Source organism: Diabrotica virgifera, chromosome 3 (assembly GCF_917563875.1).
Source record: "Diabrotica virgifera virgifera chromosome 3, PGI_DIABVI_V3a".
Lineage (NCBI taxonomy): Eukaryota > Metazoa > Arthropoda > Insecta > Coleoptera > Chrysomelidae > Diabrotica > Diabrotica virgifera.
This window is the reverse complement of record NC_065445.1, coordinates 132,414,690-132,442,375: the sequence shown is the minus strand read 5'-3', so window position 1 is coordinate 132,442,375 and position 27,686 is coordinate 132,414,690. Positions and strand designations below refer to the sequence as shown.

The window sequence follows — 27,686 nt, the reverse complement described above, 5'->3', positions numbered from 1 at the left end:
GGTCGCTGAGCACGGATTTCATGACGGCGATAGTCTCCTGGGTACCAGGTGCCCAGAGTGGAACTCGTCGCCTGGGGTTTTATGTTATAATCATTCAAAATCAGTCAATAACCATTACTCTGAGGATTTTGGGGTCGCTGAACAAGAATTTCATGTGTTCGATGGTCTCCAAGGTACCTGGTGCCCAGGGTGGAACTCGTCGTCTGGAGTTTTATGTTATAATCATTCAAAATCAGTCAATAACCATTACTCTGAGGGTTTTGGGGGTCGCTGATCAAGAATTTCATGTGGTCGATGGTCTCCAAGGTACCTGGTGCCAGGGTGGAGCCCGTCGTCTGGAGTATTATGTTATAATTATTCCAAATCATTTAAAACCATTAAGCGGGAGGTTTTGGGGTCGCTGAGCACGGATTTCATGACGGCGATAGTCTCCTGGGTACCAGGTGCCCAGAGTGGAACTCGTCGCCTGGGGTTTTATGTTATAATCATTCAAAATCAGTCAATAACCATTACTCTGAGGATTTTGGGGTCGCTGAACAAGAATTTCATGTGTTCGATGGTCTCCAAGGTACCTGGTGCCCAGGGTGGAACTCGTCGTCTGGAGTTTTATGTTATAATCATTCAAAATCAGTCAATAACCATTACTCTGAGGGTTTTGGAAGTCGCTGATCAAGAATTTCATGTGGTCGATGGTCTCCAAGGTACCTGGTGCCAGGGTGGAGCCCGTCGTCTGGAGTATTATGTTATAATTATTCCAAATCATTTAAAACCATTAAGCGGGAGGTTTTGGGGGTCGCTGAGCACGGATTTCATGACGGCGATAGTCTCCTGGGTACCAGGTGCCCAGAGTGGAACTCGTCGCCTGGGGTTTTATGTTATAATCATTCAAAATCAGTCAATAACCATTACTCTGAGGATTTTGGGGTCGCTGAACAAGAATTTCATGTGTTCGATGGTCTCCAAGGTACCTGGTGCCCAGGGTGGAACTCGTCGTCTGGAGTTTTATGTTATAATTGTTACAAATCATTTAAACCATGACTCCGGGAGTTTTGGGGGTCACTGAGAATGAGTTTCATGACGGTGCTGGTCTCCAAGATACCTGGTGCCCAGAGTGGAACCAGTCAATAACCATTACTATGAAAGGTTTAGGAGTCGCTGAGCACCAATTTTATGTTGGCGATGGTCTTCAAGGTACCTGGAGCCCAGGGTGGATCTCGTCGTCTGGAGTTTTATGTTACAATTATTACAAATCAATTAAAACCATTACTCGGGGAGTTTTGGGGGTCGCTGAGCAAAAATTTCATATTGGCGATAGTCTTCAAGGTATCTGGAGCCCAGGGTGGAACTTGTTGTCTTGAGTTTTATGTTATAATCATTCAAAATCAGTCAATAACTATTACTCTGAAGGTTTTAGGGGTCGCTGAGCACGAATTTTATGTGGGCCATGGTCCCCAAAGTACATGGTGCCCAGGATGGAACTCGTCATGAGTTTTATGTTATAATTATTCAAAATCAGTCAATAACTATTACTCTGAAGGTTTTAGGGGTCGCTGAGCACGAATTTCATGACGGCGATGGTCTCCGAGGAACATGGTGCCCTGGAGACCATCGTCGTCATGAAATTCGTGCTCAGCGACCCTCAAAACCCCCCGCATAATGGTTTTAAATGTTGTAATAACTATAACATAAAAGTCCAGACGACGAGTTCCACCCTGGGCACCAGGTACCTTGGAGACCATCGAACACATGAAACTCATGTTCAGCGACCCCAAAATTCTCAGAGTAATGGTTATTGACTGATTTTGAATGATTATAACATAAAACTACAGGCGACGAGTTCCACTCTGGGCACCAGGTGAACAAGAGACCATCGCCGTCATGAAATTCGTGCTCAGCGACCCCCAAAACCCCCGCGTAGTGGTTTTAAATGATTTGGAATAATTATAACATAATATCCAGGCGACGAGCTCCATCCTGGTCACCAGGTACCTTGGAGACCATCGACCACATGAAATTCTTGTTCAGCGACCCCCGAAACCCTCAGAGTAATGGTTATTGACTGATTTTGAATGATTATAACATAATACTCCAGGCGACGAATTCCATCCTGTGCACCAGGTATCTTGGAGACCATCGCCAACATTAAATTCGTGGCCGGCGACCCCAAAAAGCCCCCGAGTAATGGATATTGACTGATTTTTAATGATTATAACATAAAACTCTAGGCGACGAGTTCCACCGTGGGCAATAGGTACCATGAAGACCATCGCCGATATGAAATTCGTACTCAGCGATCCCCAAAACCCCCGAGTATAAAAATTCAACTCATTTCCATCAATATTTCCCGAGTTCTAAATTTTTCATTTTCACCTCTTCGGGATGCACTTTTAAAATGCATTTTCTTATGCACAAAAATTTTTGCCCTAGACGAATTTAGTTCACAAAGTTGCCTGACATTCTCTCTAATCGAATGCAAAAAGTTGCGTGACGATTCATCTTACTGCACAAAATTCCTAGGTTTTGGGCTTTTTAGTACTTCGTTGCTTCGTCTATATATACAAATAAGCCATATGTTGCATTGGTTTAACTGCATGTTTTTTGAAAAAAAAAGATTTTAGAAAAAATTATAGAGCGCAGTTTTAAATTTTCTTAAAAATCTGCCTTTTCTCCATGTAACTAGAAAACAATAAGAAATACGAAATAGTTATTTATGATATAAGTGTAAAAAGTACAATTTTAAGGCACGCATGTAAAGGTTTGCAGAATCAACGAAGCGAATGCAATAATACAGTTTAAATTAAATTTTAAAAAACCTTTTAAAAAACCTTTTAAAAAACCTTTAATAGGTACATTGAAAGGAGATAGTTTTAAATTGCATAGTATTGTTGACTTAATTGTTTACGGAAGTTTTGAAGAATCTGTCAGACGTCTTAGCCCAGTCGGGATACCATTTGACCTTGCATTAGGAGCTGCCCCAAATTTTATTTTTCTAATCTTTAAGGGGGGTCAATAGTAGTATAAATTTAAATTCTCGACTGAATTTGACCGTTGCGTTAGCCGCCATATTGATTTGAAACGAGAACCGTTTTTGCTCAATATCTCCGCCATTTTCAACATTTCGACAAAAAATATAGAAACTGAAATTGTTGAAAATGCGATTTTCTATAATTTCGTTTATTATAATTTTTTTCGTGCAGTCCATATTTTCCGAGTTATGGGGAAAACAGTGACAGTTAAAGCATTATTAATATTTTATTGAATTATCTCGTTTATTATTACGTATACAACAAATTTTAACCTATGCAAAAATGAGGAGAATTAAATTTTGCACAAATTTGATCTCTTTCATTTTTTTGATAAAATCAATATTTAAGGTAGTACGTATGCGGTAAAGGCGCGAGGTAAGACCCAATTGATTTTAAAGCAATTGTTTTTGTTCAATATCTTCCCCATTTTCAACTTTTCGACAAAAAGTGTAAGAACTGAAATTGTTGCAATTACGATTTACTACAATTTTTCGAGAGAACCAGTGGCTGGTCTAAGAGGGGGGATGGGAATGGAAAAATTCCCCCCAACGAGGTCCAAAATAAAAAAAAAAAAATTGAAATTTTAAAATATGTTAGCTGACATGAAACTTAATTATCGACAGACAAATTCAACCAATAAAACACGCTAGTTAATAAAATTAAGTGAACTTAATGCATATAAGTTATTATTTATGTCTTTTGTGTACTTAGTTTGGTTGGTGTTTCATTGGAAGTTTCAAAAATTGTATAAAATATAATTCTCTTTATTTTTGTTTCTTATGTCGTAAAATTAATAATAAATAAGACAATTCAATAATTATGCTTCCCCTCCGCTTCCACTATTTTCCTCCTTAACTCGGAGAATATTGATCACATAAAAAAATTGTGGAAAAAAATTGTAGGTAATTGCGTTTAAAACAATTTTAGTTCCTACCGTTTTTCCTACCAAAATCAATATGGCGGCTAATGCAAGCGCGGAATTTAGTCGAGATTTTAAATTTACACTACTATTGATCTCCCTTAAAGGATAGATTATAAAATTTGGGGCAGCTCGGAAAAAAGATTCAATTCAGTAATTATGCTCCCCCCACCACTTTTTACTATTTTCCCACTTAACTCGGAAAATATCAACCGCATGAAAAAAATTCAAATGAGGAAATCATATTTGGAAAAATTTAAGTTGAAAATGGCGTAGATATTAAACAAAAACAATTGTTACAAAATCAATCAGGTCTTACGCTCGCGCCATTATCGCATACATACCTTAAATATTAATTTTAGCAACACAATAAAAGAAACTAAAATTGTGTAGAATTCAATTCTCTCTATTTTTGTATAGGAACATTTTTGTCGTAAAACTAACAATAAACGAGATAATTCAATAATTATGCTCTATTTATATATAACTGTCACTATTTTCCGCTATAACTCGGAAAATATCGACGGCACGAAAAAATTGTAAAAATAGAAATAATAGAAAATTATATTTTCAACAATTTTGGTTGTTATACTTTTTGTCGAAAAGTTGTAAATGGCGGAGATATTGAGCAAAAACGGTTCTCGTTTAAAATCAAGATTGCGGCTAACGCAATGGCGGAATTCAGTCGAGATTTTAAATTTACACTACTATTGACCCCCCCTAAAGATTAAAAAAATAAAATTTGGGGCAGCTCCTAATGCAAGGTTAGGCCTGTTATTCGTCTAACCCGACTGGACTATCTGTTAGTTTTTTAAAACGCGGTTGTGGATTTTTCATATTAGGGTATGTATGATATTTAAAAATATTAGCAAATATTTCATATAGTGCAGCGAACATCACCAACAGCATCCGACGATATTGTGGCCTCAACTTCGACTGGAAATTCAGTTATTTCTACTCATTCCGCCATGGAAAATGTTAAAACTGCAGTGCAAGAAATTCATTTTTCAAATTGCACAAATTGTACTAATAAAATTAATGTTAATAAATAAAATATACATATTTTGACGTTTGCTTTCAAAATTTGACATTTCACTTTTAACTGCAGTGCCTTAGAAGCCTGCATTTTAAAGCAGCCAATGCTTTAAAGTGACATTTTTATGGCTCCTATGGAGTGCTAAAAATTGCATTTTTAACACGTTTGTAGAAAAAAAATTATACAGTACAAAAATATAGGGTTTTTTGCAAAAAATTCATTTTTTATTACTGTAGCATAAAAATTGTCAAAGATATCACTACTTTAATTTAGGTTGGTAGTGCGTGTATCACCAATAATGCGCCTTTTAACTCTTTACCTTTCAAAAACTAAAGATTTTGAATAGATGCAATTAATGTGGTTGTTTTATAGCTCTGAAAATTTCCTATAAAATGGTTTTTGAATGGATACGGTATCTTTAAAATGAAATGAGTTATTGTAAAAAACCAAACAACTTTTTTTTTCAATTGTGGAGCATTCGTCGGTGATTCTGCAAAACCTCGTATGAGAATTTCTTTTCAGAATTTAGTTTTTTGCTTTGTCAGAAATTCCGTTAAAAAATACACATGTTAACGTAATGAAAATGTCAAGAAACCTAAGTACGTCAACATAGTTACGAAATGACATTTTCATTACGTTAACATATCTATTTTTTAACGGAGTTTCTGACAGGACAAAAAACTAAATTGTGGAAAATAAAAAATTCTCATACGAGGTTTTTGCAGAATCACCGACGATATAGGGGAAAGTCGGATAAAATGGTCCCCCTGGGTAAAATGGTCCCCCAACATATTTCTCATAATTTTCATAAAATCATCGTTTAGCTTTCTTTATTATACTCAGTACTACTAGCGGCACCTTTGTACGAAGCTGTAAAGATGTGCGAAGTATATATATTAGGCTAGGCTAGTTTTAATATAACCTATAAAAACACACGTGATATTGTTAATTTCGTGCTCGCAAAAGTGTGTTTTTAGGCGTTTTAATTAAAGTAACTAGAATTTTTTTTAATGGAGTTTAAAAAGGTATTCTTTCTGTGTATATCAGATATGTTACAATTTCTCTAATTATCAGAAGTCACTCATGTAAATTAGTTTTTATATTTGATCAGATTTTAAGGTAAAATGGTCCCTCCATGTTGAGGCAAAATGACCCCGGGGACAATTTTACCCTTGCTTAGCCTATCAAATAAAGTTTTGAGTTATACAGAAATATTTTTTATAACAATCAAATGTAAGTAGTTATATTATCTTTACAGAAATAATGGTTAGAACTTATGTTCGGAAGACGACAAGACAGCAATGAGATTCAAATTCAAGGAAATTTGCCTTGGAAAATATTTCTAACGGTATGCCTTATAAAAGAGCTGCTAGGCTTTATAATCTGCCTTTAAGTACTTTAAAAAGAAGGGCCAAAAATCAAAATGTAAGTGAACTAAAAGTAGACTAGTTTTTTTTATAAAGGAGATGTCAGAAAATTATCGTTACTTTCTTTTAGGCAACAGGTTATTCGAAAATACTTGGTCGATTCACTACAACATTGCCCGAAAAATTGGAGACTTCCTTAAAGGAGTATGTTTTAGAGATGGAAGACCGACTATTTGGCATGACGAAGAAAAACATTTGTGAAATGGCGTACTCCCTTGCGGAGAGGAATGGTATTAAACACAGGTTTTCTAAAAACAAAAAGTCAGCTGGAACGGCTTGGTTTAGAGATTTTCTAAAGAGACACCCAGAGATTTCTTTTAGAACTCCGGAGGCTACCTCAGCTGCCAGGGCGAGATGCTTTAATAAAGAGGCAGTCGCTAAGTTTTTTCTCTTTTAGATGAAATACAAAATAAAAATAATATAAACCCTATGAGGATATATACCTAGTATGGATGAGTCTGGCATCCAAACGGTCCCTGGCAAGTTACCCAAAATTTTAGCACATAAAGGACGGAAACAGGTTGGTTTCCTAACAAGCGCTGAAAGAGGACAAAATGTCACCGTTGTTCTCTACAAATGCTGCAGGTCAATTCATCCCTCCAGCAATAATATTTCCATGCAAACGAAGGAATGAATTTTTATTTCAAGGTGCCCCACTTGGAACACTTTCTCTTTACAACGAATCTGGATACATGAAATCTGACACCTTCATTATGTTTTTAAAGCATTTCCAACAGCATACTCAGTGCTCAGTTGAAAATAGGGTTCTATTATTGCTTGATGGTCATTCAAGCCACAAATCTGTCAAAGCTATAGAATACTGCAGAGAAAATGGCATTATAATGCTGTCGTTTCCTCCACATTGCACGCACGACATGCAGCCATTGGATGTAGCAGTATTTTCACCTCTAATGACGTATTTTAATGAGGAAATTATTTTATGGCTTAAGGCAAACCCTGGAAAGGATGTAACTCTGTATAACATAGCTAGCTTGTTTGAAAAATCGTACCGACGAGCTGCCAAACTTAACAACGGACTCAGTGGATTCGAGAAAACAGGCATTTATCCTTTTAATCCGAACATATTCCCAGATTGGAAATTTAAACCATCGTATACGACTGATCGACCTCTAGTGGAAAATGAAACCGTTGATCCCATCCACGAACAAAGAACCCCTTCTCCACAAAGAGAACCCCTTCTTCTCTTGTAAGGGCTTTATCTATAGGGAAAAGAAAAATTCGTAATATATCTTCATCAGACGATTCAGAGGAATGGGAAGCTAGTGGACCATCTTCGGATGATGTCAGCCTTTTTATAAACAATCCGAAGGAATTATCGGACAATGAAACTATAGTCACTGCAGCTTCAAATCCGGAAGTTGTTGCTTCAAATCATAAAGTTGACGTTACAAGCTCCGTAGTTGGTAATTCAATGCCAATTTCCGAAATTAGCACTTCAAAACAAAGAAATATGTTCTATTATACGCAACTTCTTGTCTAATTAAACTGTGCTTAAATATTTCGTTTTTTGGTATGTGTAGCCTAAAAAGATGTTAGAGGGACCATTTTGCCTCACTTTCCCCTACGAATTTTGAAGAGTGGAATATTGGTCTACAGTCCTTACAATATAGATACCGTTGCACGTCATCCACGTCATAGCAAGTGACGTCATATGATACCAACACGAAATATTAATTTAAGTCGTACGTGTGTTCCTTTTTAGAAACGTTTAGCTGAGTACACCACAAACCATACAAACATACAATATGACAGTAAAACTTAAAAAATATAAGTATGTATTTTTAAAATATTAAGACCAAAATAATTATTACTACTTACTTTTCAGTGCCGTTGTAATCATATAAAGCTTTTACTAGGCCACGTGATTGACGTGAGCTATCTATCTGAAAGTTTCCAGAATACTTAAACAAAAGTGTGTGCTCTCCCGGTTGTATAGAACCATTATTATATTTGACTGTTATTCTTCCTTCTGTTTCTTCTACATAACGACCTTTTATTTGGTTAATATAAACATCAGTTATATTTAGTTCATCGCTATGTAATGTAATACCATTTAAACTTTCTTTAGTCACTACATAAATGATGACTTGTCCATGAAATACATCATTATCTAAGTCAGGCTTGATTACGATTTCATAGGTTCTAGGTACAGCTTTTGATGGATTGAGCCGATAGGTTAAAGCTGCTAAAAAATAATTAGTTACAGTTTATAAAATTAATTTTAAAATAAAAAAAGTTAATTATTGATTGATTTCTACTGCTCCCATATTTATGAAGCTTCTGTACTGGCGTTGTATTACTTTTTCTCTATAGTAAAATTGAGGCGAGCGTCACGGACGTAACGTCACGAGATAGCGCACGACGCGAACGAAATTAGTATAAAGCCACCACGAGGTTTATACTTGTTATAGTATGGTATAGTTAGACCCAAACCCAGACATCCAAAGTGAAAGTTATCCTCCAACACCAAATTGTTCTATATGGTCCACATAATGTTCAGAAAAAAGGCACACCATTTTGAGCGTCGGGTTTGGGGGGAGAGGGGGGAGAAATCTGCAAATTCGTAGTTTTTAACGTTTTTCGTCAATATTTCTAAAACTAAGCGGTTTAGCATGAACAACCCTCTACACAAAATTGTTCTACATTAAATTTGAAATAAAAAAGGCCCTATGCATAACCCTTCTAAAATGAACGGTTCCAAAGTTACGGAGGTAGTATAGTATAATTTTTCCAAAAAATGGCTAACCCAGACATTACATCCAAAGTAAAAGTTTTCCTTCAACACCAAATTGTTCTATATGGTCCACATATTGTTCAGTAAAAAGTTACGCCATTTTGAGCTTCCGGTTTGGGAGGGGAGATGGGGGAGAAGTCGGTAAATTAGTAGTTTTTTACGTTTTTCGTCAATATTTCTAAAACTATGCTTTAGCGTAAGCAATGTTCTATAGAAAAATGTTCTACATAAAATTTAAAACAAAAAAGGTTCTATACATAATTGTTATAAAATCAACGGTTCCAGAGTTACGGAGGGTGAAAAGTGGAGGTTTTCGATACTTTTTATATTTACCGATTTCTCCCCCCTCCCCCCCCCCCAAACCCGACGCTGAAAATGGTGTGACTTTTTTCTTAACATTATGTGGACCATATAGAATAATTTGGTGTTGGAGGATAACTTTCACTTTGGATGTCTGGGTTTTTGGTATAGTTATATCATAAATATTGCCCAAAAAATATAAAAAGTATCGAAAACCTCGAATTTCACCCTCCGTAACTCTGGAACCGTTGATTTTATAACAATTATGTATAGAACATTTTTTGTTTTAAATTTCATGCAGAATAATTTTGTATAAAACATTGTTTACGCTAAAGCGTAGTTTTAGAAATATTGACCAAAAACTTAAAAAAAACTACTAATTTACCGGCTTCTCTCTCATCTCCCCCCCCAAACCGGACGCTCAAAATGGTGTAACTTTTTACTGAACAATATGTGGACCATATAGAACATTTTGGTGTTGGAGGAAAACTTTTACTTTGGATGTTTGTGTTAGGCCTTTTTTGGACCAGTTATACTATACTACCTCCGTAACTTTGGAACCATTCATTTTAGAAAGATTATGCATAGGTCCTTTTTTATTTTAAATTTACTGTAGAACAATTTTGTATAGAAGGTTGTTGATTTCTCCCCCCTCTCCCCCCAAACCCGACGCTCAAAATGGTGTGACTTTTTTCTGGGCATTGTGTGGACCATATAGAACAATTTGGTGTTGAAGGATAACTTTCACTTTGGATGTCTGGGTTATGCCATCTTTTGGATCAACTATACTATACTATTAGAGAATAGTACATTATCTGCGTTTGCGTGTACATTATGTACCTATATTACATATTCCCTATTGAGTGTAGAGTTTTACATCTACAAACAACACGTCGTAATAATAATTATTGACCTCACTTGTACTGAAGAACGGTAACGAAAATATTAGACAACATAAATTATAATACTGCTGTTTTAATTTTAACCGAAATCCTATAAAAACGATAAATACACTAAGCACCAAAATTAACGCACCACCTTAAAAATGGGACATTTTTGATGTCTTGTATTTCCTAAACCTGTTATTCGATTTTAGTGATTTTTTTAATATGTTATAGCTTTATTCTTCAAGAATATCGATGTAATAATATTGTTGCTAAACAAATAAGTGTCATTGTATACCGGGTGTAACAATGATAGTGTGTTTTTTCCTCAAAGTTTGGAACACCCTGTGGAATATTCTGGCGCATATAAAATATTGAAATTAAAACTCAACTGTAGCCTTATGCTTTCTTAACATTATACTTTTTGATTCATTAGCTTATGTTGGATAATAAAAAAGTTAGGTACTTTAACAACTAGCCATGTTCTTCATCAATACAGGGTGTTTCTAAATAAGTGCGACAAACTTTAAGGGGTAATTCTGCATAAAAAAATAATGACCATTTGCTTTATAAACATATGTCCGCAAATGCTTCGTTTTCGAGATACGCGATGTTGAATTTTTTCTTACAAAATGACGATTTATTTATTGCTCTAAAACCGGTTGTGACATGCAAATAAAATTTGGTAGGTTTTAAGACGTAGTTATTGCGCATTTTTTGGCATACAATTAAGAATTTTATATTCACCATTGGCGTGCATACGGGTCATATTACCCGCTCATATTACCCGTATGCACGCCAATGGTGAATATAAAATTCTTAATTATATGCCAAAAAATGCACAATAACTACTTCTTAAAACCCACCAAATTTTATTTGCATATCACAACCGGTTTTAGAGCAATAAATAAATCGTCAGTTTGTAAGAAAAAATTCAACATCCCGTATCTAGGAAACGAAGTATTTGCGGACATATGTTTATAAAGCAAACGGTCATTATTTGTTCATGCAGAATTACTCCTTAAAGTTTGTCGCACTTATTTAGAAACACCCTGTATTGATGAAGAACGTTGCTAGTTGTTAAGGTACCTAACTTTCTTATTATCCAACATAAGCTAATGAATCAAAAAGCATAATGTTAAGAAAGCATAAGGCTACAGTTGAGTTTTAATTTCAATATTTTATATAGGCCAGAATATTCCACAGGGTGTTCCAAACTTTGAGGAAAAACACACTATCATTGTTACACCCGGTATACAATGACACATATCTGTTTAGCAACAATATTATTACATCGATATTCTTAAAGAAAAAGCTATAGCATATTAAAAAATTCACTAAAATCGGACAACAGGTTTAGGAAACACAAGCCATCAAAAATGTCCCATTTTTAAGGTGGTGCGTTAATTTTGGTGCTTAGTGTAATATGACTTCTACTCGGAATGTGACTTAAGTAGAGACTTCCGTATTGAATATTTTCTATTTACCGCTGAACCTAGATGAAGTTGTCTGCGTTTAAAATTCTAACTGGCTTGTTTCTGACAAAGATGTCTAAATATGCTTTAAAAATAATTTTACTCTGGACAAAATTTGTGAAATGAACTATACCACAGATTTCCATATATTTGCATTCATTGATGATCAATAATGAGTTCTAAAGGGCGGCGCCCACTTATTCGGAACAGGCTACGGAACGGACCGCGACGATCGGCATTTTAATATGTCTCCTTTAAGGAATCGTAGCACATCGCGCTGAGCCGGTTTCACCCCTATTCAGCGGTCCCCATAAGCGCGGTCCCCGATTGAGCGGTCTCAATACAGCGGTCCCCGTTTCAGCGGTACCCCGATTCAGCGGTGCCCGATTCAGCGGTCCCCATAAACGCGGTCCCCAATAGAGCGGTCTCAATAAGAAAATAATATGAAAATGATAAGTGATTAGTTTTATTGTAGGATATTATTTGAACCTATTCTTGTTTGAAAATATACAGGTAATATCTAAGTATCTGGTATATACCCCAGTTAATAGGGAAAAAATCATCGATTTCAGGTAAAAATGTTCTACAGGGTTTTCAAAGTTTTAAACGTTAGATGAGGGATAACTGATGATAATTCCGTGAAGACGTACAGCTGTTTTTGCTTTTTTTTTAAACAATTGCAAAGAATGAAAAAAGCAGTTTTTTGACTATAAAACGTTTCTTGCACATTTTAGAGAAAAATGTTTCAAATAAATGTAGATCTTAAAAAGTTCTTTAATTTGGTGGTAAGCATATTGTAATATATAAACAATTGACCGAGATAATTGCAAAAAACCCTCATTTTTGCAGTAAATTATAAATATTAATAACTTTATTTTTTGCACAATGACGTAAAATTTAATGACTTTAAATTATGTCAATTAATGAGTTATTTAAGTGTGCTAAATTTCAACCAGATCGACCAAATAGTTTATAAGTTATTCAATTTGTTTATCCCAGAGAGCAATTGTTTATACAACTGTTCTTGCTCTACAGTGACTCTGTGAGATATTTAGCAGATCGCAGTCGATTATTTGAGACTTGAATTTTAAGACGTATTAAAAAAATTTTAACATTTTATTGAAATTGTTATTAAAAAAACTGTTTAAAGAAGACCTGACTTTTTAGCTTATAAACAATTAGAATAACTTAGATATTTTTTATGTTCCGTGCTTGTATGTAGGCTCAATGAAAAGCTGATGAAAAAATGCATATAAAAAAGAAAAAATAATTTTATATGTTCATTTTTTATTGTTAAAACTACTGTCCCCAAGAGGGTCTTGTTTTTACTCATTTTCCTGAACGATGCCTCTCAAACGGCATGCTGCAGAACCAAACGCCGCTGAAACGGGTCGGTGGCATCGAGAACCGCCGAAACGGGGACTGCTGAAATGGGTACCGCTGAACCGGGAACTGCTGAAAAGGGTCGGTGGAATCGAGAACCGCTGAAACGGGGACTGTTAAAATGGGGTCTTATCCGCTGAGCCATTTGAATATAGTCTTTTTACTACAAAAGCACGCTTACGTAGGTCTAAATTTCTGACGTCAGAGCACTGCCAATACATTAGAATGTGACTTTTCATCATGGCCACGTTTATGTCATTACTTCTCAGATATTTTTCTTTATTTTTGTTTATTGTACAAATAATATCTATAATTATTTATTCTAATTAATGATTTCAATTGGTTTTCCTTACTTTCTAAAATATATTAATAGTACGCTGAAATATTTGTAATGTTAATTAACGAAAATAAACATCAACTTTAAAATTGATATTTCTCTAGCATAGTTATACGATACCCACACGGAACTGCCCGATCTTGCATAAGTGTCAACATGGTATTATAATAAGAAAAACGTAATCGCGATTACATTTAGATTTTTAGAATTATATTAACTAAATAACCAAACAAAAATTTTTTATTATTAATAATATATATTTGAGAGACCGGACCTGATTCCGAACCACAAAGTGTGTTTAATTTCAGCTCCGATATATTCACAATTTTATACGAGTATTTTCACCATAGTTAATTAACACAAGTGATATACCTGTTCAATAAAGTGTTATAAGAAGACCTAAAAACGTGAGTAGAAGAACATTAATTAAATTGAAATAATATATTTATTTTGGAAATCTATCTACATAAAATCTTCATATCAACACTACTCCAAACTGGTTTTTTTATTAACAACAATTAAAACCAGGGCTGTACTTGAATATGATTATAAATAAAATAAATCGTTCAAGTAAAATTAAATGAATAATAATACTTTATCAACAATGGAAACTCCTACCACTTCTCAAAATACTCCAATGTATTCTACTGTTGCATCTCAACAAACTACTCCAAAATTTCGACTAAAAGAACAAGCCATCATGTTCAGTTCAATTAATGGCGCAAAATTGCAAGATTACCTATTGTAACTAGGACCATTCGTCCAACCAAAAAATATTATTTATTCATTAGGAATCTCTAATAACCGAGTATGCATTTATCTCTCCAGTAAAGCTGTAGTTGATGACTTTTTAAATAAAACAGGATCCATAAAAATAAATAATGAAGTACTTCAAGCACGTAGATTAGTCACCCCATCGGAACGTCTTATCTTATCTAATGTTTGTCCAACAATACCACATGAAATCGACACCCCCAACGAACAAGGTTGTAACTCAAGTTACATCTATTTTCAGATTTAAACACAGGCGAATTCAGCAAAAAATTGGGCACACGTCACTATAAACGACATAGTTTAATTCTCAATAGTTTGGCTAATACTCCATTGAAAAAAGTTGTATTTTAACTTACGTGTGCCATTTTACCGTGAAAAAGGCAGTAACACTGGATAATCCCTATGTTAAACATTTACTTTCTTTATACTTGACGATTAACAAGGTTGTTAAATGAGTTACAACTTTGTTGAACGTATGTTTAATTTATAAAGTATTTAAACATATGGTGTATCTCATAAGTCAATTTATCGAAATGAAAATAAAAAAAGGATTTAAGGACTTTTTTCCATTTTGATAGTCGCGGTGGACAAAATAAATATAGAATAGTTTTTGCTACATACTTCTATATAGTGAAAAAGTGTAATATGAACATTACACATGTATTTTTCGAAATATCACATTCACAAAACGAGGGTGATTCAATGCATGCCCTTATAGAAAAACGGAAAAAACATTAGTCATATATGCTCCAGACCAGAGATATGCCAAAGTATCAGGCAAGCCTAAATCCGTAACTGAATTAAATCCGAACCAAATTCTACATTTTAACCTATTTGAGGACACACATGTTAATTTTGAAGTATATATTAACAGCAGTGGAGGCTCGTGACCTCAATCAGTATGCGGGTAGGCGACATGTATCCACAAATTCTATTTTTTCTAACTTTATCATTATATAACTTATTATATAAAGAAATATGTCCAGCTAAAGCACTGTCAATAGTTTGATTAATTTTTTTTCTAACTGTTTTAAACCTAAGCAATTGTTTACATGTTCTGTCGAAGATTCATGTTTTTTGACACTAGCTGATAAATTTTTCAAATCTGAATATCCTTGACTCAACCAAACATTATTTTGCTTCAAATTTGAGAGCAACAGACAAGGCCAACAAAAAAGTGAATTTTTAAAATAACTTCCGCTTATCCATTTATGATTTTCATACTATATTGTTTTAAACGATCTCGAAAATGGTCGATTTTCTTTCTTCTTACCTACCTGTTGATAAAATTTTTAAATTTGGTAAAGGCCGACCCATTGAAATAATTTCTCGATCAAACTGCATATTATATCGTTTAAAATATTCATTTTATTTTACTATGGGCAGTTTCACCAATGACAAAAAGTAGTTTATTCGATGAATAAAAATATTCGGCCAATAAAACTAATACACCTGCGTTTCACCAACGTCAAATAGGACTTATTTTATTTATCTCAAATAAAGATTTACTCTTGGAATAAATTGACAAGTTAACCTCGCTTAAAATTTTAAATATCTATATAATCAAATGTAACACAGAAAATTCGTCATTTTAACTTTAAATTATCAAAATTTTATTGAAACACAATAAAAATAAAATATAAAATCGATTGATAAATTTTATTCCACCATGTTGTTGCTGAATTATCACCAAATTAACATACCCTTCAATAGATCAATCTTAAATTTGCCTGTTTATTATTCACTTCTCATAAACACATTTATTGTCCTACCTATTTTTATTGAATACTTAACTCGAGAATTAAGAGAATCAACTGAGATGTGAGCGATTTTGTTATGCTGAAGGCCTGTAGGCTACAAAATCTGGTGCTTAACTTCCTAAAAAATTCGTGGAAATTATGGCCCAGTACCGCCAGAACTTAAGGGCTTTAGCTGGCGTAAAGAGCGAGATGGCACATCAATTCTGTTGCATCGTTGTTCTATTCTAGGCGATTAAAAGTGCCTTACCAATGAATATAGAATATTAATACTACTACTACAAGGGGCGTACAATAATTACAATTTCGGAGAGAAATTAAAAGTAGTTGTTTTATTGTAGGTATTGTGTCAAAATTTAACAAATTTTGACATAAGTAAATTATATTAATAATTTATATTATTGTACATATGAAGAGGTTAGGCGGCGCCTACCTTGCCTACCCCGACGGGCCGCCCCTGATTAACAGTAAAAGACTAAAGTAATCAAGTAAAATGGTCTAGAATTAAATATTTACAGATACTCAATAAAAATGCGAAAAATTTGAGATATTTTATACCATGATTTTTTCATAGTGATAGAATATTATTGGTATTGTAAAATTTATAATTTCCAATTAAAATTGTGAAAACTGTTAGTTGATATTTTGTTTAAATATCCCATAAAAACTCATTTTCTCCTAGCTTTATTGCAAATAACTCAAAACATACAACCTCTTAATAGTTAAACGGGAAAAATAATTAACACAGAGAGTGTAAAATGGTTGTTAGGCGACTTACAACCTTTTTCTACGAATACTCATCTTTAATCTTAAGGTTGTATCTCAATCAAACTCAAGATTTTCAATAGTTATTAAAATTACAAAACATACATCTCACAGTAATCCCTTATTATGATATAAATATCATATCACATTACTGTAAAAGAATCTAATCATTTCGCTACAAATTTTTAAAAAGTCATGTTTTCGTTTTTTGCCTCTCCTGTAAATTCGCTAAAACTGAGTTACAACCTTGTTCGATGGGGGTGTCGAAATATTGAGCAATCTTCTCCAGAACCTAGGCTTGAAATTGATGTCACCAATAACATGTTTGATAATTGGAGCCACAAATCCTGAATATAGCCACATACTCAGTTTTGGGCGTCAAGTATACACTGAACCCAAGATAATATAACCATACCTGATTTTATCGTGGTTAATCATGATAATGTTAGCTACAAAATATTTTTGTCCAGCGACCAATCGCTTGGTTTCAAATGCAAACAAAATGGCCATTTTGCCTCACAATGTTCATCAGAAAATTCTCCCCTAATCAATCCTGATATGCCAAATACCATTCCAACTTTTAATCCACCTCAAAGTATCACTTCGCAGATTCCCACAAGAGATAACCAAGCAAATAATTTCATCAAGTCCCCTTCGTCCAATAAATTCTATGGAGGTGTCAAATATGACCCTTTCGACAACAGAAACATCAACATCAACCAAAATACATTTATCAGCAACCCCATCTCCAACAGAAGAACTAGCATCCAATATATTTAACGAAGCATGTAATAAAAGTAGTCCTATATCCACAAAAATAAGGGCCGCCACCAATTCTGAACCCGAAAAAAACATAATACCATCCATTCAGGACTCACCCCAAGAATAACAGATACAAGTGGACCAGAAATTACAAAATCAAATTCACACAGTAACTAAAGAAACAATAGAAACCGAAGAAGCTGCTAAAAGATTTATCAATAAACATTCAAAATCATAAGTATGTCTTGAATTACGATGAATTTCGGGATTTACTAAATGAGACCTACGGAGCTAAAGATGTCTATAATATTGTTAAGGATTATACACCAAATTTAACATCACTTATTAAAATGCTTTCAGACACTCATCCTCATTTTACTGACTCAAAATTAAAAAATCGAATCGCACGTGCCGACTACTAGGGCAGTCAATAATATGACCCGTATATGACCAATATGACCCGTATGCACGCCAATGGTGAATATAAAATTCTTAATTGTATGCCAAAAAATGCGCAATAACTACGTCTTAAAACCTACGGAATTTCATTTGCATATCTCAACCAGTTTTAGAGCAATAAATAAATCGTTATTTTGTACGAAAAAATCAACATCCTGTATCCCGGAAACTAAACATTTGCAGACATATGTTTATAAAGCAAACTGTCATTATTTTTCATGCAGAATTAACCCTTAAAGTTTGTCGCACTTATTTAGAAACACCCTGTATTGATGAAGAACATGGCTAGTTGTTTTTATTATCCAACATAACCAGAGACTAAGGAAGATGAGGGAATTCTACAATTTACAATTCTACAATTTACCGCGCTGAGCAGATGGGACGTGAATTGTAAATTGTAGAATTCCCTCATCTTCCTTAGTCTCAGCATCCGTATGGCTTGCAAATTGTAGAAGCCTCGGAGGTGTAACCAGAGAAGGTTCCCATTGTTTTCATTCTGGTGGGATGTAGAATAGCATTATGTTGTTTTATATGCCATTCGAGTGAAAACTTAGTCTTTTTGCTAGCAGTTGCCGCTAGGGCATCTATGCCATTTCGTTCGTTGCAATCGGGGACTGCACGCTGGGGGTTTGTTTTGGTTGGATCATAGAGAGCAGCATATGTGCCTCCTGATGAGAGACTAATAAGTTTCGAAGCCGGTAGGGGTGTTTGCTGCACTCTCTGATTGGACTAGAATATGGTTCGGCTGTATTTTCGTTTTGCAACGAAATTGAAAATGGTTATTCATTTTTGATTTTTTCATTTTTGATTTACATTTACTCTGATTGGAGTATGAAGGGAACCATTCTCGTTGGAACTTTACCGCGCTGAGCAGATGGGACGTGAATTGTAAATTGTAGAATTCCCTCATCTTCCTTAGTTTCAGCATCCGTATGGCTTGCAAATTGTAGAAGCCTCGGAGGTGTAACCAGAGAAGGTTCCCATTGTTTTCATTCTGGTGGGATGTAGAATAGCATTATGTTGTTTTATATGTCATTAGAGTGAAAACTTAGTCTTTTAGTCCTTTTGATTAGTGTTTTCAGCAAGAGAATGCACACAGATTTAAAGACGTTGTAAATTTTAGACAAAGCTCTTGTTGCGTCAGCCCTTGCACTCCATCTAATGCTGCTTGTTATTTTAATGACTACATCGTGGCGAATGGGATAACTTAGTGGAGTTTCAGTTAAGCATTTGATCATAACTTTCCAACGGTGGGTAGAGGCTGAAAAAAAGTTGTACGTGGACTGAACAAACCCAAAATACGATATTGCTCCAACGAAACTTTCAGCAGCACTTACTCCAACTAAATTAAGCGAGTGTGCGGCAAAAGGAATGTAAATTGCAAGTTTGTTAATCTTAGATAAATGAGCCTGGGTAGACTGGATACCACTATAATTGCTGAATGATTGTCCCCTCATGTCGTTTACATCAATGCCAAAGTCGTTTTAAACGATTAAAACAGCAAAAGAAAGATTTTCTCCAGTATGGCTACTTATGGGTATGAATGTGAGAAAACCCTCATACACTTTACGATCAGCTGGATTTACATATCTTTATAAATAGTCAACTGGTCAATATGAGACAAATCTGGTATTGAATCGACACTTAAGGAGTAGTATTTGGCTTCCTTAATTTCTTTAACAATTGTATTCAAAACGTGTTTTCCCCTTACTTCTATTATTCCTTCTCAGATCTTTGAAGGCAAGTAAGAAGGTTTTCCAGTATCGTTATTGCCATACTTAGCTAAATGAGAGCTTGAAGAGGATCGTACTATGCAAGTAGCTCTAAAATGCCTAAGTAGTTCCCATTATTTTGTAAACGAAGGATCTCTGTATCACTTCCAAACGCCAATCAGCGAGAAGATAGAAACTTAACCACATAGACTACTCTTTTTAGAACTTGAATCCAGTAATCTCGTTGTAGTTCTGAAGCTATTTTCTTATGGCATTTTTATAATTAAGTATTTTCTATGGGAAATAAGCCACAATTTTATTAAAAAAGAATTTATTAACGTTTCGAAGCCCAAATCGGGTTTCGTTTTCAAAATACAAAATACTATTAAAATAAACAAAAATGTTGTTGCTAAGTAGAAAAATTCTTCTAATAATTTATTTAATCTGACTCATTTATATTGGCAATTCAGACGTATATTATACATTTTAAAGTAGAAGACTTTAAAATGATATCGCCAATATTTATGAGTTGCGTTCCTGGGACGACTATACTAAAAGATAGTTCATTCGATTACATGAAATCAATCCCAACTCAAGAATATCCGTCGCAAGAAAATCATAGGATGTGACCTGTCTTTAAAAAGACAACCAAATGCAACGATGACAGTCAAATTCTCGCGTTAGAGATTCCATAGTAAATCATAAATCACGAGGGAAAACCAGGAAAAAACCTCGTGATACTATCCCGACATCGTAAGTATTTGGTCTTACATTTAATTTACCTTCAAAAAACTAATACCAAATTCTGACTTTTATGTGTTTAAATTATAAATAATATTAATAATACATAGATATACAATAAGTAATACTAAAATATAAAATTTGTACTTCCTCTTTCAGTATGGGTAACCACATCCTACTGCATTCTACCGAGGAATTTGCGACACAATTCGTTTCATTTAGCATAATTAGAGCCGCTTCTTTGATTTTTCTCTTTTTACTATCTGATTCTTTCAGGACTATACTTGAATCTCTCCACTGAACTCTATGTTCATTACCCCATGCGTGTTGACATATTTGAGACCTATTCAATTCTCTATTTTTAATATAAGACTGATGTTCACTTATTCTAACGTTTAATGGTCTTGATGTTTCACCTAAATAGAATTGTTGGCATTCACAAGGTATTTTATAAATACAATTCTTTGTTCTTTCTTGTTCATTGTTAGGTTTAGTTTTAGATAGAATAGATCTCAATGTGTTGGTTGTTTTGAATGTTGTTGAAATGTTGAATTTATTTCCTATTGTTTTAAGTTTCTCGGATAGTCCTTTTATATATGGTATTGTTATTTTCCTCGTATTATTTCTTGTGAATGTTGTAGGATCCCGTTCTAAGTTGTTCTGTTCCATTCGATCCAATCTTGTCAATTCCTTATTTATAATTTTTTGAAGGTAAATTAAATGTAAGACCAAATACTTACGATGTCGGGATAGTATCACGAGGTTTTTTCCTGGTTTTCCCTCGTGATTTAGTATGGAATCTCTAACGCGAGGATTTTACTGTCATCGTTGCATTTGGTTGTCTTTTTAAAGACAGATTACATGCTATGATTTTTTTGCGACGGATATTCTTGAGTTGGGATTGATTTCATGTAATCGAATGAACTATCTTTTAGTAAAGTCGTCCCAGGAACGCAACTTATAAATATTGGCGATATCATTTTAAAGTCTTCTACTTTAAAATGTATAATATACGTCTGAATTGCCAATATAAATGAGTCAGATTAAATAAATTATTAGAAGAATTTTTTTACTTAGCAACAACATTTTTGTTTATTTTAATAGTATTTTGTATTTTGACAACGAAACCCGATTTGGGCTTCGAAACGTTAATAAATTCATTTTTTAGTAAAATTGTGGCTTATTTCCCATAGAAAATACTTAGTAATCTCGTTCTTGCTTAAATTAAATTTCCAAAGAGCTGTCAATTCGACCATGAAGGCGCTGCCTGTTGATGAGTATTCGCCAAAAAGTAGACATGGAAAGCAGTAAACATTTCCATTTGAGGCAGAGTACGTTTGCCAATCTCTTTTAATTTTTGTTACACTGATATATTTTCGAAAAACCATAGGTTATGTAAAAAATCTTGTAATACTCTCAAAATTTCTGTTTGATGCTGAAAAACTTCCATCAAAATTTTTACATTCTGAAGAACCTTTCCCAATCCAAAATTTCCATATTTCTTCAGTTATGGTATTCCATAATCCTATGTTTTTGCTCTGTTGTTGCAAGAAACAGCGAGTTAATGGAAAATGTGATCGCCAACATCCATTAGTGGATTTGCATCTGAAGAAGATGTTGTTTTTCGATTTCTGGGCCCAATTTACCTTTAACTTCAATTTCCAACTTAGTTTCGGTTTCTGGTTCTTTTCTTGAACTGGAATATAACTGTAATTGTATGTTTCATCTTCTTCAGTTTATGGTATTGCGCGATATTTTAGTATATATGATTTATAGTTTTTATTTAATTATAATTATTATTTATTTCGTTTTGGGCCATACGAGGCCCCCTTTGGGGCCGAGGCCACTAGGCAACTGCTTACTTTGCCTAATGGTTACTCCGGCACTGATGCCAGTGGAGGAGTAGCTCTATGTTTAAAGTAAAATAAACCTGTTCAAAATATAAACCTAATATATAAACCCTAATATATATACCCAATATATAAACCTAAGGAAACATGGAGAATGATCAGAGGACAAAGAAAAGAGATGAACGAACTAATAAAAACGAAACACATTCAGAAGGAAACTTGGGCAGATTATTTTCGATCTCTGTTTGCTAAAGATAACGATAACGAACCACCAACACCTGAAGTGACAACAAACGAAGAAACAAATATTGAAGAAGCAGAGGTAACGGAAGCATTAAGGAAATTAAAAAATAGAAAATCACCAGGAGAGGACAGAATATCGAATGAACTCCTAAAGTATGGAGGACAAGACCTGACCAAACAATTATTAAAACTAATCCAAAAATAATAGAACAAAACAGAATACCACAAGAATGGAGATCAAGCATCCTAATACCTCTCTTCAAAAAGGGAGAAAAATCGGACCCGGAGAATTACAGAGGAATTAATTTATTAAACACAACACTAAAATTAACGACCAAAGTGATAACAAACAAACTGAATAAAATTATGACATTAGCAGAAGAACAACAAGGTTTTAGGTCGGGAAGATCATGCACCGACGCTATATTTATAATGAGGTAGATTCAAGAAAAATCGTTAGAATACAACAAACGGGCATACTTATGTTTCGTGGACCTTAAGAAGGCATTCGACAGGGTCAAATTAAAGGACGTTATCCATTTATTGTACGCAAGAGAGGTACCTCTAGGAGTAATTAAAACGATCGAAAATATCTACCAGAACAACACAATAAAAGTAAAAGTAGATGATGAACTAACTGACCCAATTGAAGCTGGCAATGGGATAAGACAGGGAGATTCCCTGAGTCCTCTGTTGTTCAACCTGATCATGGACGAAATAATAAAAAAACTAAGAACAAAAAAATGATACCAAATGGGAGAAAAACAACTTAAAATAATCTGCTATGCAGACGACGCAATACTAATCTCTCAAAGTGAAGATGATTTACAACGTATACTGCACGAATTTAATATAACCGCTAGAAAATTTAACATGTTAATTTCCCCAAAAAAGACTAAATGCATGGTCATAACAGCAGATCTAATAAGGTGTAAATTAGAGCTGGACGGTCAAATAATAGAACAGGTCATGGAGTTTAAATATCTAGGCATCACACTATGCAGCTACGGAAAGCTCGAAACAGAAGTGGAAGATCAGGTGAATAAAGCAAACAGAGCCGCAGGTTGCCTGAATGAAACAATATGGAGAAATAAAAACATCGGAAAAGAAGTGAAAGCCAGAATTTACAAAACAGTCATCAGACCAATAATGACATACGCGGCAGAAACACGACCTGATACAGAAAGGACAAAAAGAATGCTAGAAGCAGCAGAGATGAAAACATTGCGAAAAATCGATGGAAAGACGATGTGGGATAGAGCTAGAAGTGCAGATGTACGAAGGAGATGCAAGGTGGACAACATTAATAACTGGGTGAAAAGTAGAAGAGTAGAATGGAACGATAACATAAGCCGAATGACAACAAATAGAGTAGTAAGGACGGCGAGAGACGGTTCCCCAATAGGAAGACGATCAGTGGGAAGACCACGAAAAAGATGGAATGACAACTTACTGGAGGCACATTGAAAAACAGACAGAGTAATGTCTATATAAAAAGAAGAAGAAGAAGAAGAAAATATAAACCTCACAACTAATATCGTAACAGTACTGGCCCCTCTAAAGTTCAATATTTGAAGCATTTATGATCCACCGGACAAGACTCTAACTAAACCCGAACTACTTAATCTTCTCCAACAAATTCCATCTCATCGAATAATCACGGGACATTTTAATTGCCATAATATTACATGGGGATCAAATCAAACAACACCGAGGGGAAATAATATGTTGGAAAACGTTTTTAACGCTATGAACCTATGACTACTTAACGACGGCTCTCCAACAAGATTCAATGTGGCTACGGGAACTTCTTCGGCCATATTGATCTTTCGATATGTGAACTCTCATTGCTCACCCAACTCGACTGGACAGCACTAAAAGATTTATATAATAGTGACCACTTCCCAATCTTAATAAAGCTATATAGTCCAGAAAGCCACTGCGCATTCGCTAGGAAAAATATTCTAATTCGGATTTTTTGCACAATCTTACTCAAAAAGGACTCCTTTTAATAAATTTGCATGTTGCCAGGACCAAAAGGTGGTCAAAAATTTTTTAAACGTTTTTTTTTGTTTTTTTTCCTAAAATTATTTTTTTTGCATGGAAAAAAGTTTTTTTAGATTTTTTGGATCATTCCAAACAGAAAAGGTCTTTAGTAACTTTTCTCTAAAAATGATAGTTTTTGACATATAAGCGATTAAAAATTGAAAAATTGCGAAATCGGCCACTTTTAACCCTCAAAAACTATGTGAAAAACTGAAAATTTGAATGTTGCCAAGGTAGGTAGATATTCTTTAAACATCGATTGATGAAATCCCGAAGAGTTTTTTTCAATACAATATTCAAAACTCCTTTGTTTTTTAACTGCTAATCAAGCGTGCGCGACACTATTTTTCACCGACAGTATGGTGCAAATGAAAGGAATAAATTCGTTATTTCGTAAACCGGCGACTTTAAGGAAAAATCCCGAAATAGGTCGATTTTTATTTTTAAGTTATGATATTGTGGCATATATGGTATACTAGTGACGTCATCCGTCTGGGCGTGATGACGTAATCGATGATTTTTTTAAATGAGAATAGGGGTCGTGTTGTAGCTCATTTGAAAGGTTCTTCAATTCTCTATTCACTAATGTAAACATTTAGATAATTATTTATAGAGGGTGTCCTTCTACTTCTTTTTTTGTCAAATAATTTAATTTAATAAAAATTTTTTGGACACCCTGTATAAATAATTATGTAAATGTTTAAATTACTGAATATAGAATTGAGGAACCTTTCAAATGAGCTAGCACACGACACCTATTCTCGTTTAAAAAAATCATCGATTACGTCATCACGTCCAGATGGATGACGTCACTAGTATACCATATATGCCACAATCTCATGACTTAAAAATAAAAATCGACCTGTTTCGGGATTTTTCCTTAAAGTAGCCGGTTTACGAAATAACGAATTTAATCCTTTAATTTACACCATACTGTCGGTGGAAAATAGTGTCGCGCACGCTTGATTAGCAATTAAAAAACAAAGGAGTTTTGAATATTGTATTGCAAAAAACTCTTCGCGATTTCATCAATCGATGTTTAAAGAATATCTGCCTACCTTGGCAACATTCAAATTTTTAGTTTTTCACATAGTTTTTGAGGGTTAAAAATGGCCGATTTCGCAATTTTTCAATTTTTAATCGCTTATATGTCAAAAACTCTCATTTTTAGAGAAAAGTCACTAAAGACCTTTTCTGTTTGGAATAATCCAAAAAACCTAAAAAAACTTTTTTCCATGCAAAAAAAATAATTTTAGGAAAAAAACAAAAAAAAACGTTTAAAAAATTTTTGACCACCTTTTGGTCCTGGCAACATGCAAATTTGTTAAAAGGAGTCCTTTTTGAGTAAGATTGTGCAAAAAATTCGAATTAAAATATTTATACTAGCGGATGCGCAGTGGCTTTCTGGGCTAATATAAACAGGTACCGTAAATTTAAACACAAATACAATACCAACTCAAAAATGGAAACTAAAAAAGGCAAATTGGATTGAATTTAAGAAAATTGTATCAAACAAAATGGATCAGATTAAAATTTCAGACTGTATTGATGACACACTCACGAGCTTCAATCAACTTGTACTGATATAGCGATAGGAAAATCTCAACTTAAAAAAAACGCAAACCAGTTCCCTGGTGGAATCCACAATGTGAGGCCGCTATTAAATTAAGTAGAACAATTTGGAACCGTTATAAAAAATACAAAAATATTGATCTATTAACAGAGTACAAAAAACGTAGAGCTGAAGCAAGAGGAATAATTTAAAAAAGCAAACAAGAATCATGACAGAAATACATATTGAGCTTAAACAGTAGTATAAATATATCATCAGTTTGGAAAAAAAGTTAAAAAAATAACAGGGCAGCATACCTACCAACAAATTGTGAGCCTACAAAAAGAAAGAAGGCTACTAACTGAGCCACAGGATATAGTAAATGAACTAGCTGATACCTATCAAAAATTCTCATCTATCCAAAGTTATAGAGTAACGAGTTCCTAAAATACAAACAAGAGGAGGAGTCAGTAGTTATTACAATTTCCGACGAATTTAACGCAATTAATATACCTCTTAGTTATGGGGAGTTTGAAGAAGTACTTAATAGTCTAAAAGACACTTCACCAGGTGCAGATTACATACCAATTACAATTCATTAAAAAACTCCCTATAGTAGCAAAAGAGTTTCTGCTCCAAATTTTCAATATTATTTGGTCACAAAAATCATTTCCAAAAATCGTGAAAAATGCCATTGTTATTTCTATATATATATATATATATATATATATATATATATATATATATATATATATATATATATATATATATATATATAGTCGGTTTCATAACGTCTTACGACGTTGTCCGACTCCCAAACGCCACTGTATTCTGTCCTGAGTTAGGTCTTCATTTAGATTTCGAGCGCTAATCGCTTTCCTAACTCCCAGATTCCAGCTCTGTGGTGTTCTTCCTCGTTTTTTCTTCTCTGGGGTTGCCACATCATAGTTTTTTTAGGCAATCTTTCGTCCCCCATTCGGCTCACATGCCCATACCATATGAGCTGTTTTCTTTCAATATCCTCAACTATAGTGCCCTCTACACCCATTTGTTGTTTTATTACTTCATTCCTTATTCTTTCGGCTCTTGATATTCTCATCGATCTTCTGATGGCATCCATTTCCGTGGCTTCGACCTTTTTCTTATATTTCTCCGTTATTCTCCATGTCTCGGCTCCATAAAGCAGGCTAGTTTTAACCATTGTCTCATATATGTTCCATTCTCTTTTCTTTGATATTTCTTTACTCCATAGAACTCCATTTAGACATGCTATAGCTCTTCGTGCTTGTATGATTCGATGTTCTATTTCTCGTTCGTCTTTTCCACTACGGTCGAAGATGACGCCCAGGTATTTATATTCGTCACATGGATTTATTTTTTGATTGTCTTCGATATCGAGTTGTTCTGCTTCAGCGCCAATTGAGAGGTATTTTGTCTTTTCTAAATTGATATTTAATCCCCATTTCTGGTATTCTTCAATTAG

At 34.2% G+C, this 27,686-nt stretch overlaps 1 protein-coding gene across 2 annotated transcripts in view; it reads right to left on the bottom strand.

Annotated features, from left to right (window-relative positions):
• Positions 1–27,686, bottom strand: part of LOC114340546 (glutamyl aminopeptidase-like) — a 278,341-nt gene that overhangs the window by 232,356 nt on the left and 18,299 nt on the right. Inside the window, exon 2 of one of the 2 annotated variants that reach the window (XM_050645533.1) lies at positions 8,248–8,614. In XM_050645533.1, coding sequence (XP_050501490.1) covers positions 8,248–8,614 — 367 coding nt within the window. The remainder of the gene's footprint in view (positions 1–8,247; positions 8,615–27,686) is intronic. The other variant, XM_050645534.1, reaches the window with a different exon arrangement.